This window comes from Metopolophium dirhodum, chromosome 1 (assembly GCF_019925205.1).
Source record: "Metopolophium dirhodum isolate CAU chromosome 1, ASM1992520v1, whole genome shotgun sequence".
In the NCBI taxonomy this organism is placed as follows: Eukaryota; Metazoa; Arthropoda; class Insecta; order Hemiptera; family Aphididae; genus Metopolophium; species Metopolophium dirhodum.
In genome coordinates, this window is record NC_083560.1 from 37,791,564 (window position 1) to 37,805,939 (window position 14,376).

A 14,376-nucleotide genomic window follows, 5' to 3' on the forward strand; every position below is an offset into this window, starting at 1 on the left:
CGGTATTTTATTGCTGCTGCAGTAATAATAATATTATTATGTTGAAATTCGACTTCGACATGCCGTGAGTCCCGCGCCTTCCCCCGCCACCGCCGCCCGTAGACCGTTCCAGCGGTTGCCGGTCGTCGCCTGTCGATATCGCTTTCGGGTTTCGGGTGTTGCTATTTATAGCCGGGCGGCTAATTTTTCCGCGTCCAAGACAATAATTATTATCGATAACAACGCGCACGCATTTTGCACGCACACACACACACACACACACACACACACGCACATACACACACAAAATCACCTGCCGACGACAGTTGTCTACTCTACTCGTTCGCCGTCGCCGTCGTCGCTCGTCAAGTCGTCCGTCCGTCACTAGCGGATACACGACTCTGCCCATGCGCGTTGGCATTTTTCGGCAGGTCGCACACGTCTTGTGCCGATCGGCGATCGCCATTTATAGTCATTTCATTTTCCGACTTCGGTCGCGTCTCGACTCCCTGCCCGCCGCACGCTTGTTGGTCGTCGTTCACGTCTCGTGGCTAACACAAAACCGTGTGTCGTTGTTGTTGTTCATACCGTATTTTAGTTTTTCATATTTTCGCGGCCCGTCCCGTTGACGCGACGACGTTCAGCGGTCGTCGTTTCACTCGCGCCACTCGTTCCTCCGACGTCGACGCCAGAGTAAGTTCAAACACGTGGGCACCGAGCGAAGCGATTTCAACGCGCGGGCACGCCTCCGTTATAATATTTACAGGTATTGTACACTGTATTACTGTCTACAGGTACGGAGGTGCAACATCTTAGTCGGACAGGAATATCGCCGTCGCCGCCGCCGTCATGCACGTGCTAGTTAGGATGATGAGCTCCGGCAGGGGGGTCGTGATACCCACGTCCAGGACGACGAAGATCAGCTTACTGAAATCGCTCATCGAGAAGAAGCTTAACGTCAAACCGGAAACTCAACGACTGTTCTTCGCCGGCAAACAGGTGAGATATTATCAACAGCTCGTCTTGATTTTACAAATTTTTGCCATAGTAGGGTGTGGGCTTCGCACTATACAATTTTGAACAGTTAATTGAACATTTATTTTATTAAAAATCTGAAGACTGATAATTTTGGCTCGGATATATACCTAGGTATGTATTATATCGACTGTGCCTCGGTGGTGTAGTCGTAAATATAGTTTACCCTCCCCCCCCCCCTATATACCTACCAATTGACTCAGATTTATCCATTTATTATATTATATATTTTATATACAATTTAAAATTTGTTGTTGGTATTCTAAAAATAATTATTAAATATTATAGGTACATTTATATCCATGTGTTATAATATAATGAGATCCTATTTATTTGTATTCCATATATCAAATTTAATGTAACAATTTATAAATTTATAATTTATAAAATGTTCCACTTTGATTTTTTTTCTGTTGACACTTCATTGGCAGAACTCTAATGCAACAGCCAGTTTATAACATATTTGCTTGGGTTCCATATATTAAGGCGCCCTGTGGCCTGTGTTGTTGCCATTTTGTCTTCTAAAATACACTGCGGGAATAACGATATTAATATCGTCTTGTAGAATCAACAAAATTTCATAATTTTTTTTAAATTGCTAGAGGGAAATATTCTACAGCCCGCACTGATCTCTGTTTTTCAATATTTTATTCTCAAACTTTATAATAGGTATGTCTAAAAAAATACAAGATAAAAAGCATTTCTTACAAATTTTTAATACAATTTGAAATATAATACAAAATTAGAGATCGAATACGGGCTGTAGGAAGTCTTCTTCTTTCAGATAAAAAAACAAAATCCGACAATACTACAAAGCCTGAAAGCTTGCCTGAGATGTATTCACGTGAAGTCGTTTTTTTCGATTTACTACACCCTATCAACCCCCTTAAATAGGTATATTACAGGTATATACAGTAGATTAGTGGAAAAGTATTATAATTGAGGTGGCAACTAAAATATAAAATTTTATTGAATTTCGTAAAATTTGTAAAACTAAGACCAGGCACCTTAAGAGATATTTTTTATTTGGACAGATCTGAAATTAGATTAGATCTGAACATAGCTATTATCGAGGGTATTATGTTGATAAAATTAAATCCATGTTCACATTCTGCTGTAGAAACAGCCAATATTTTGATAATGATATTTAATTCTTGTATTTCATCATTCATTGTGATTGTATGAATAAAATGTCTCATTCCTTGAACCGAAACAGATGTGTTTAATAAAAGGCTATGGTCCGATTGTTGTATTTCATTTTCTCTATCTATGTCTTACAACAAAGTTAATTTTATTGGTCATGTATTTTTATTTAAAATTTGTACCCATATTGTTAATTAAATTGTTTCATTTTCATTGTAGTCAAGTAAACGGGAATGTAGTTTATTACATGCACTTGTTACATTCACACAAATCAGTTCATAATCTGGGTGAATACAAATTAATTTTTGGTTATTATTCTAACTGATTCCTTTGAAGACCATATTTATTTGAGCTATTTTTGATTCTGAATCTAAAATATATTCTCCATTCTTGGTTTTAAATGATTCTGTTGGTTTTTTTATTTTCTTTCTTATATAATTTTAAGAATTTTAGCGTTTTGGATATACACCTTTTATTTACATCAACCCTCAACTACACCACTACTGTGATTGCATAATTTAATTTAGTCAAGTAATACATTTGTAATAAAATAAGCAATAACTGCTTATTATTTACATATTTCATCATAAAAACATATTTTTTATTGGTATTTTTCAATAATTCTATTTTTACCTACATATTTAGAACATTTTGATACCTAATATAATACTATTAAACAATTCTAGTTTAAACTGCCTAAAATTAATCAGAGATGTTTATTGTGGAATAAAGTGGGTATTATTGCAGACTGAGCTCATTCCTTTGGACATTTCAAATATGAAATTTGCAACCATTACATCTTGTTGGACTTGCATTCCTTTAGTCGGTACTGAAACTGTTTAAGACCCAACTGTAGAGCATTTAACTTTGATAATTTCAATATGTACATTGGTACCTATCTCATTGCAATCTAGAATAAGGTTTATTTATAGTGTTTTTTTAAATTTTCCATAATCTTCCATACCTATTTTATTTTTTTTATTACCTACATAGGTGTGTAAACATATTTTGGTTTTTAATACATATAAAAGCCCTATTGATAATTTAAACTATAGGCAATTTCTGTTGAACCTTAATGTCTTTAATACAGTAAATTTGAAACCAGTTTGAGTTCAAACTTCAATTTGAATATTGATCATTTAACTGCGGAAGACAAGACAATAGTTTTATTAATTTAATTGTTCAGCGCCCAAGTCACAATTGGTTATTTTTGTTGAATTAGACTATGTGATAGGTAGGATAATATTTTGATTTTTCTACAGCCAACATTGGTGCAAATGGGGAGGGTATTTAGGGGCTAAGCCCCCCCCCCCCAAAAAAATGTCCATAGCCCCACCAAACATATTAAGCTTATTCAATATTATCAAAGTAAGGCTATTTGTGCCTATGATATCTAGACCTAGATCATATACAATAGATAGAGCTACAGCCTAAATATTTGAAGCCAACATAACCAAGGGGAATTAGGGAATAATTCTGATACGCGCAATTTATATTATCGGCAGTAGAGTACAGCCCGGTCCTATAAAAATTGGATCGGCCCAGACCAATTCCAAAAATATATTTTTCAACCCAAACCAATTTTGAACCATACTTACAAACTTTTTATAAGCCCGGACCAGCCCAGCTCGGATTTTTATTTTTTTTTTTTTAATCAACCCGGTTATCATAAGTTTTTAATAAAAACCTGGACCAGAAAAAATATGCTTATGGAGTACTCACCCAATTATGCTTACCTTTATGTTGATGGCACACTGGTTCAGTGTTATCCGCGCATCGTACTGATTACTAAGTACTAGAAACAGGTAGGTACTGTATTTCGACATTCGACAGTAAACAATAAACACGAAACAACGTTTATTTTTATAATTTTCTGTTTTGCTGGAACATAATAATAATATTATTATTATTATTATTTAATAACCAATAAGGTAGGACGAGCGAATGGCCGTATTTTAAGAAATACGAACAAATGCTATTTATAAATCATTATAAACAATTTGACAAATAATACTATTTTTCCAAGTATATAAATTGATTAACCCAGACCAAAGAAATATCCATTATTTGGTAGTAGGTAGGTACATTTCATAATATAAAAAAGACCGCACTGGACCATAACCAGTTATATTAAAAAAATATTAACCAAACCTAACCCATTATTTATGACTGTGCCCCGAACCGAACACCTAAACCAAGAATATAAAATCATTTTGACCCAGACCCGGGACCGGGCTGATCTCTAATCGGCAGTTAAGAGATATTATGTAAATATGATAAATATGCAACAAGTAGCGACACGCATATGCAATAGAAATCAGTCCCCTTACGACTAGTCAGTAATGTGTCTTCAACACATAGCACGCGTTTATAATGCAGTAGCTTTATCCATAGTATATGATCTAAGCAAGTACCTAACCTAATATGTCTTGGTAACAACTGTCTAATCATATTGATCAACTCAATACTTAAGGCCTATGACACATACACCATGTCTGTAAAATGTGACTTTATACCTAATATATAGCCCAGCGATGTTAACCATACTATATAATTTAAGCAATGTGTTGCATATGACTTATGATGGTTATTGAGGTTGTACCGTCTACATTAAATATACAATAATTTGGTAGTGAGAGAATTATTTTGCAATAAGCTCACCAACACAGACTAGGTATAGGTAAACATGAAAATATTAATTTTTGAAAATCCAATAATTGTAAACAAATAATTTCTTCTGAACGTGGTATAAAAAATTAAATTAAATTAAATTAAATTTTCGATTGAATGCCATCTATTGAAGTGCTTTTGGATACCCAATATTCTTTGTTTTTCCATCTGGTGCGTACACAAATAAATCAGCCGGTTTTTTGACGCGGGAGCAGGCCACATACACCTGTACATGTGAGAAGCATGGATTTTCCAAATTCAGTCCACACACATGTAACGATTGTCCCTGTGCTTTGTTGATGGTTATTACAAAAGCAATTCGTTCCGGATACTGCAAACGTTTGAATTCGAATGGCATATCTGTAGGAACCATTGGTATGCGTGGCAACAGTACATCTTCGCCTTTAAATTTTCCATTTAAAATTGTAGCTTCGATAATGTTAATCATCTTTTTTTACTGAAAGCCTAGTACCATTGCAAAGTTGTGGTAGATTGATGTTTCGTAGAAGAATGATGGATACGCCAATTGAATTCAATATTATGGAACGAATGATTCAGTATTTTAGAAATAATAAATCAGTATTACAAAACACACCAAAAGAATACGAAATGTCGCTAATCTGTATAATAAATAACAACCATTTATAAACAAAAAATTCCATCAAAAATCTCCAAATTTCTGTTTGAGCACCTCCCGGGGTTGCTCCTCTCTCTTTTTAAATTAGACTATCTTCTGCCCAGAGGTCTAATCTATTTATATATGTATAAAAATATTTGATCCCTCGTGCACTTCGTGCCCATTAAAATTGCCAACTATATGAATAATATCACTATGGCAACCATTTATATACAAAACATTCTAACGAAAACTATTTTGGTTGCCATGGTAATATGGACACACACACACATACATTCATTTATATATATATAAATTTAAGTAATATAAAAATTGACAATGTCTTAAATTTTTTTTTTAATTATCAATATAGGTACCTACCTATTTATTATGTTATGTTAACTTGAGGTGTGTTGCCAGGTTTTTACTGTTGGGAGGAAATACAAAAACAGGTTGAATGTATATTTTGCTATTGCCTATTTGTACTACAAACCTATTAATACTGTTCGAGCCAGTATTGACTCATAAGCAGGGCTAGGATTTGTATGCAATAAAAAACGGTAAAATATGCATTTTATTTACCAAAATATGCATTAAAATTTTTATAAGATAAACACAAAAATATAGTTACAAAAAAAATATTTTTTTGTTGAAATACATCAGTGATTAGCTATTCGTCTTTAGGGTCACGTTACCAGTTTTTCAAATTTTTCACAATTCTATAAAATTTGAAAATTATATTTTATATTTTAGTTGCCACTTCAATTATAAGACTTTTACACTAATCTACTACCTGATACCTATTTAGGGGGGGGGGTTGATAGGGTGTATTATATCGAAAAAAAAACGACTTTCTGGGAATAAAGCTCAAGTTTTGTAGAATTGTCGGATTCTGATGACTTTTTTTTTATCTGAAAGAAAAAGACTTCCTATAGCCCACACCAATCTCTGATTTTGTATTTTATTTCAAATAATTGTATTAAAAAATTTGTAAAAAAAATGCTTTTTATCTTGTATTTTTTTAGACATATTATAAAGTTTGAGAATGAAATATTGAAAAACAGAGATCGATGCGGGCTGTAGAATATTTCTCTCTAGCAATTAAATAAAAAATTATGAAATTTGGTTGATTCTATAAGGTGGTATCATTATTCCCGCAGAATATATTTTTGAGGACAAAATGGCATCGGCATCGGGCGTCTTAATATAATATAATTGAGAAAAAAAATAATTTAGAAATAAATTTTATAATTCACATTCACTACGAGTGTTACATGCTACGATCACATATTTTTTCAAATTTTCGAAAATGAATGTCAAATTATTTAATCTTTACCTAGGATACATACCTAGGATAGGATTGTATTTATAAAAATAAAATATATGTTTGACAAAAAACCAAGTATTATGAAATTTACTATAAAACATTTATTTTTCGCATTCTTATAATCAAAATGTACAATAATATTAATTTTATTCAATATATGCAATAATATGCATTTCATCCAAAATATGCAAAAACATGCAAAAAGAAATACCACCATTTATCTCATCATGAGGTGGTTTGTGGACATTACTGACAAAATCAATAATCAGAAGTCGCAAAAAAAACATGCTTTTGCATATAAATCCTAGCCCTGCTCATAAGTTAACACTAGTAAATTATATGAAAAATAAAAATATAGGTGCTATTATTATAATTAAATCTTAATACTAAATGCAATGTTTTCAGAAAAAATTAATCCTACCTACCATATTATAACTTGTTCAGTTCATCTTGGCCATCAGTGACCATTACGATTTAACAAAATCAGGGAACCAAAAACTATTATATATTGAAAAACTATCATAATTTGTAATGCAATACCAGCTTAAATGTTAATATGAAATATGATTTAAACATTGTATACTCAACTTAAAATATATATTTATCATCACGAGTTAACATTAAATGTATTAGTTATTTCATCATGATATTTATGATTTACTAATTAAATTATTAAGTATTAATGAGTTGTGAGTGGCTACACTGTTTTATAAATATATTTTGGTTTCCCATTACCTGTGACGTCAACCGAGGGCCAAGATGAACTGGGCGAGTTATACTAGTAAAAAAATAAAAACTATAACGGAAATTTAAAGATACCTACCATAAAATGTATTATATTATTGTGTAATATTGACTGGTCACTCAGTATCGTTTCAATGGTTCAATTATTATTTATCACCAGAGTCCGTAAGTTCATGTCTTAAAAAATTTCAAACTAAGCATGCACTTCTGCACTAAAAACTGGTAAGATACGAGGTAAAATATGCTTTTAAATGCAAATATTTTTTTCCTTATTCTTTTGCAGTCAAAAAACTGATGTTTTGTGTTCCTCAGCAAAAAAGTGTTTTATTCTTGCCATTTTTACTTAGCAAACCTTATAAAATAATTTTTTATCGTCGTCTGAGAATATATTTTTGCCAAATTCAATTCAATAACTAATCGTCCAAGTTTACAGGCTACAGATGGTTTTTATTTCGGAATTATAGAAGTTATTCAAATATATACATATAAGGTTTATCGATGTTGTTGAACAGAATTAACGTTTGAGCATACATGTCACAATAACAACTTGAATTGAAATATTCTCCAATAAACCATTGTAAAAGTGTCATGAAAATATTGCAAAACAATATTGAATACAACATATTTTATGTGTGCACAAAACACTCATAAACTGATTAAAATAATGGCCTAGTATTTTATTTTTAATCATTTTATGTTGCGACAATTCCCATACATTTTATACAGTGAAAAAATATTAATATTTTATCAAATTTTAGTTATAATTAAAATATTTAGTTTAAATTACGCTACTTGTATTTATTTTAATAATAGGTAAGTACATGATTGTTGTGTGTATGTTTCAGCTGGAAAACCAGTATAGCCTCTTCGATTATAGTATTAATATAAACGATTGTATACAGTTGACAATCGTATCTGTTTCTGAAGAAACTAAAACTATTGAAGAACCAACGTTGAAGCTTTCTAAGAATTTGAAAAAGAAAACATCTATTCCAAGTTGTGCATCAGACACTAATGAAAAAACAAAAAAAGTAAATTTTTTAGTATAATAAAATCTTCATAAGTTAAATAATATCTTTTTTTATTCTAGGATGATTTAGATGATATATCTGAAGAAAGCAAGTATTTTAAATTGGGCGATTATGTTGATATCAGAGATTATGAGTATGGCGTGTGGTACATGGGTAAAATAGTGAAGATTAAAAAAGATAATTCTTCAGAAATTGAACCAACTTCCTCCTCTGATAATCTAGAGGATGATGGGCTTATTTATTTTGTAGAGGATGCAGGGTAGGTCTTCTATTAATTTTATTTAAAAAACATTTGTAATTGATTATATTTATTTAGATGTACTACTAATCCACCCACTAAAGCTAAATTGAAAGAAATAAGACCATATTCTATTGATATCCTGCCATTTGATCAATTAAAAATCAATGATAAAGTTCTTATGAATTATAACCAAGATTATCCCAAAGAACGTGGCTATTGGTATGACGTATTAGTGAAACAGATAATAGTCAATAGACGAATTCGTGAAGTAGTAGGAAATATTACTATTGGATCGAATAAGGCAGTGTTGGATAATTGTCGTTTAAAGTTTGTTGATGATATTTTCATAATAAAACCATACAAGCTAGTTGCAGAAAGAAGTAAAGATGAAGATACTTTCATGCAAACAAAGCCTTCTATAGAAAGTAAGAACAAAATTTGGCAATTTTATCACTCGTTAAGAAAATATTAAATAAATGTTTTTTTTCTTGAAAAGGAGCTACAGCTTTAAGTTGCGCTAGATGCAAAGACAACAAAAATAAACTGTGTGTATACTGCGCGTGTAGTGTTTGTGGTGGCAAGGAAGATGAGAATAAACAGTTATTGTGTGATGAATGTGATAACAGTTTTCATATAGGCTGCCTTACACCGCCTATGACAGAGATTCCAGATGTTGACTATTGGTTAGTGATAATGATAAATAATAATTATATTTAGATTAAGAGGTTGTTTTTACTACTATGAGTATATTATAATTTTGTGTATAACACTTTTTTCAGGTATTGTCCAACATGCAAAGTTGATGATGACGAAATTGTAAAAGCTGGTGGAAAATTAAAGGCCTCAAAAAAAAAGACATTAGCCTCAACATCAACACGTGATTGGGGCAAAGGAATGGCGTGTGTTGGAAGAACAAAGAAATGTAACATTGTTCCACCAAACCATTTTGGTCCCATTCCGGGTGTTGAAGTTGGCACTACATGGTTATTTCGTGTTCAAGTGAGTTGTAGAGAAATCTACCTTTGAGCGTTTTAATGGTTTTTAAATTGTTCTTTAGGTATCTGAAAGTGGTATTCACCGTCCTCCAGTTGGAGGAATACACGGGCGTGACAATCAAGGTGCATTTAGTATCGTATTAAGTGGTGGTTATGAAGATGACATTGACAATGGTGAAGAATTCATGTATACCGGTTCAGGTGGAAGAGATCTGTCTGGAAATAAACGCACTGCTCTGCAAAGTTGTGACCAAGAACTGACACGCTATAACAGGTAATTTACAGTACAACGATTAATTCAAAATGTATCAATCTTTATTATTATTATAATTGTTTTAATATTTATTTTAGGGCTTTAGCTCTCAACTGTAATGCAGATATCAATAATAAAGAAGGAGCAACAGCTGTGGATTGGAAAAAAGGCAAACCAGTTAGAGTTGTACGAAATTATAAACTTCGTAAGCATTCAGAATATGCACCGGAAGTAGGCAATCGGTATGAATATTTTTTTTATAAAAAAGTTAACAGTATTTTTTTTTTAATGATTAAATTAAGTACTTTTAAATATAATTGGTCTGAAAGATACATTGAAATCCAAATATTAATGGCTAAACTTTAATTGTATTCTAATAAATTTAATTAATTAATAATGACTAATGAGAAAAATTTTTTTTAAAGCTATGATGGTCTTTATAAAGTTACAAAGTATTATCCAGAAACTGGAATATCTGGATTTGTTGTTTGGCGTTTTGTATTAAAACGAGATGATCCTATACCAGCTCCTTGGACCGCAAAAGGCAAAAAGCGTATAGTTCAACTAGGTCTTGAAATAATTGTGAGTTAAAAAAAGTTGATAACAATTTTAATTATTTTATTATTAATTCAATCATTCCACGTGGTTTTAAAAGTATCCTGAAAATTATATACCTCCTACTGAGCTTGATAATGAAAAATCAGATGTACCCGGTTCTAAAAGGAAAAGAACACTTCAAGACGACACTAATATAGAAAACAATGAGTTAAATGAAAATGTACCAAAAAAAAAAGATGAAAAGAAAGCAAAAATGCATTATAAACTGGAAAATGAAGCAGAAGAATTAATCGCAGCTGACTCTGCCAATAAAAAATATTGGGATGATTGTAAGGCCTTGTTAAAAGACGGCAAAAAAGTATGTAACCATTAAAAAAATTCTTAATTTTACTAACAAATTTATTTTGTAAATAATATCCTTTATAGGCATTTTTGGATAGAATTGAAGAAACTTTTATGTGTATTTGTTGTCAAGATATTGTCTTTGAACCAATTACATTAGAATGTGCTCACAACATTTGTAAAGTAAGTTTGTTACTAACATTTATTTTGGTTTTTGATACTAACGTAATATTTTTTTGCTTTTTAGGGATGTTTGAAAAGATCGTTCAGATCTGAGGTGTACCAATGCCCAGCATGTAGAGCTGAATTGGGAAAAACTTACTCTATGAAGATCAATATTACATTAGCTAATACTCTTTCGTATTTCTTCCCGGGATATACTGCGGGTCGTTAATAATATTGTTTTAATTACTTGTACAAACAACATTTATTACAAAATATGGCAGTATACATTTATTTTTATTTTTATTATTATTTTTCTCAGCAAGATCTCTTTGGATAGAACAGAATTTTATTTAAATTTATTTTGCAACTTTAATTATTCATACATTTATATATATCTAATTATACTTGGAGGTTAAGTAACTCTTAAAAAAAAAAAAAAAAACATTTTGTATTCATGGTTTTCAGTTTTTGTAACACATTCAAAGTTTATTGATGATTTTTATTTGTGAATTACATTTTTTTTCGATAAATATATTTTTTGAAGACTACATTAAGTATTGGTTATATTATACTTCTATGTTAAGCGATTAAAGTATAAAACAAAAAGGTTGAATGTACTAATAAAGTAAAAATTTAATTATCTTTGATTTGTTCATTTACCTAATTACACAAAATGTAACAAATATTAAGAGGATGTCATCTCATAATTTGTTTTCTGTCTGACCTACTCGTAACATAGCAAATTTACGTTTATCACAACCAACCTTATGTTGTTACTTTTCATATTTAGTGTGAATTCACCTATTATTAAACTTAATGGTGGATTTATTTTTAAACTTAAATAACATTACCTGTGTTGTTATGTTGGCTTTTTTACCATATCATTCCAGTGCAATTTATAAGCATTTTAAAATTGTAATAATTTACAAGCTAAAAAAAAACCTATGTAGCAAACATAGGTAATGTACCTAACTTAAATAATAGGTGAATTCACTGTAATACTAAAAGTGATACATATGGTTGGTTCTGCTGCATGTAAATTTGGTATGTTGTGTGTGGCTACAGAGAGAAAACAAATAGTGCGTTGACATAGTCTTAATATACAAATTGAACTTAGGTAACACCAAAGAAGTAACTTTCTCAGCGCAATACAATTAAAATGCACTGTAAGCTTATTACATCCAGTATTAATTTCTTAACAATGTCTTAAAACAAACTTATTATATTTTAAGTTTAAAATATATAAATGAATTGTCATGAAATTTAGATTGATTGAAATTGAAATTTTATAGTACTGGTAAAATGTAGAAAATCGACCCATATTTTATTTTATTTTTGATCATTATGAATTAGCTAAAATAAATTCCAACACATACATTATACATATAAAAGGATTTTTGCAAAAAAGTATTATTAGTAATGTAGTGTTAAAATATTAAATTGTCAGTTTTGAAAATCCAAAAATTAATAAAACATTAACTTTCTAGTAGAACTTTTTTTAAGTATAAGGTAAACGGATTGTACACAATATTAATTAAATGTGACCTGGATTCACATCCTTTTTCCTTCTTAAATAATGCATTTTTGATTAGACAAGTGTACCTTTACATTTAGCTGAATCACAATAACAAGCCGTCGCCTGCAATGCTTCCAACCTAATATCTGTAATTAGAAGTAAGATCCAGCTGGTATGTTGTGTTCCGAAAAAGAACTTTACCCACTGAAAACATTAATCATGCGTGCCCTAAACATTATGTAGAAAAAAATTTGAAGTATATGAGCGTTTGAAACAAAACATAGTCTGATATTTAATATTTTTATATTATGGCTACTATGATTCTTAGAAATGTTCTAACACCCATAAGCGCATGCACAAGTCAATGGATACGAAGAAAATACTTTTTGCTGCGGCTGTAGGGCAGAAATTTGATGCTAACATAATCAAAAGAGAAATAAAAATTCACCTTGTTTCGATCGACTTATATATTAATTTTGAAAAGATGAGTGTATTTGTTAGTTCATTTTCTAGGTTTGCTCAGAAATAGATTTACGACTTTATTTTTAGTTAATATTATATGATGCATAGTAAGTTTATATTTTTATCAAAATAAACTTAAACTTGACTTAGTTGTAGATAACGACGAAATGAAAAATATAAGAATCCACTTTTGAGCAAACTTAAAAAAGAGGAATACAAACCAAATTTGCTTTTCAAAATTGAAATCGAGCTACTGGAAGTATGTTTAATTTTCTTTTGCTTATTGAGCTAAATGTATGAAAAATATGGTTGCTCCAGCCTTCTTCACTTACAATTTTTGCTTTATAGTGGCAATATAAATAATATATTATTTATATTCTTTCGTATTTTTTTTGTACTATATATTTCCATTTTAATTATTTTTACCAAATTTAGAAAACCATTTAACCAGAATTAGTTTTTACTCATAAATTAAGTAAAACGGGAATTTTTACGTAAAATGGGTTTTGGTTTTATGTGTAAGTGGTGTTACATTAAAATAAATTACTGTAAATAGATATTTTTACAACTTGACATTTTCAGAAAATTTTATTTCTCCAACGACGAGTTTGAAGAAAATGAACAGACAAAAAAGGATTTGGAAACGTTACAGTTGATGATTTTAACTCACCCAGAAAAGCCTTAGAAACTGAATAGGTAATGTCTAATACCCACACACACTTATGTAAGTATATTACTCAAGTCTCTGATTTTAAATGTTTGCCAAAACGAAAAGTTACTTAGTGGTTATCATTTTTAGTTTATACAGTGGACTATACTTATTATGGTTTTCAAAACTGAAATATATGATGTACCACATACAAGGAACTAGGAAGTTGAGCCAATGTATTGACAATTTTTCAGACGTTGAATTTCTTGAAGATAATTCTAGCGGCTCTGATGAAGCAATAAAATATTGGAGTGAATTGTGAAACTTTAAGAGAATATTGTGAGAATATTATTGATAGGTTTTTATTTTAAAGCTATTTTACTGTGCTATTAACGAACATACCCACCTGTTCACAGGACACATTGTATAATATCTAATTGTGTGTGTGGAGTTATATTTGTATTGAAAGGGCTTAGCCCGTTAGGTCAATATAAATTAATAAATAAATAATTATATTTTACAATCTTAAAATATCCATAGCTTGCTTGAGTCATATCTACTCTGAATCATGTTTGTGAATACAATTATTATTATTATTTATTATATATTATTTGTCAAAAACTTATTTATAATTATAAGAAAACTTTATT

At 30.5% G+C, this 14,376-nt stretch overlaps 1 protein-coding gene across 1 annotated transcript; it reads left to right on the forward strand.

Moving 5' to 3' along the window:
* Window positions 1–291: 291 nt before the first annotated feature.
* LOC132936402 (E3 ubiquitin-protein ligase UHRF1-like) lies at window positions 292–11,647 on the forward strand. Its single transcript, XM_061003124.1, has 13 exons — window positions 292–672; window positions 774–978; window positions 8,360–8,545; window positions 8,605–8,804; window positions 8,862–9,211; window positions 9,283–9,469; window positions 9,566–9,785; window positions 9,844–10,055; window positions 10,133–10,276; window positions 10,460–10,616; window positions 10,690–10,950; window positions 11,019–11,117; window positions 11,182–11,647. The coding sequence occupies exons 2-13, from the start codon at window positions 829–831 to the stop codon at window positions 11,326–11,328; spliced, it is 2,313 nt and encodes a 770-aa protein (XP_060859107.1). The 5' UTR covers window positions 292–672; window positions 774–828; the 3' UTR covers window positions 11,329–11,647.
* Window positions 11,648–14,376: the final 2,729 nt, after the last annotated feature.

What these genes read in the sequence shown, in the direction of transcription:
- LOC132936402 (XM_061003124.1), top strand. Translation starts at nt 829, where the DNA reads ATGCACGTGCTAGTTAGGATGATGAGCTCCGGCAGGGGGGTCGTGATA. An exon ending in AACAAAGCCTTCTATAGAAA is followed by an intron (nt 9,212 to 9,282) that starts GTAAGAACAAAA and finishes TTTCTTGAAAAG; the next exon opens with GAGCTACAGCTTTAAGTTGC. An exon ending in TGTTAAAAGACGGCAAAAAA is followed by an intron (nt 10,951 to 11,018) that starts GTATGTAACCAT and finishes TATCCTTTATAG; the next exon opens with GCATTTTTGGATAGAATTGA.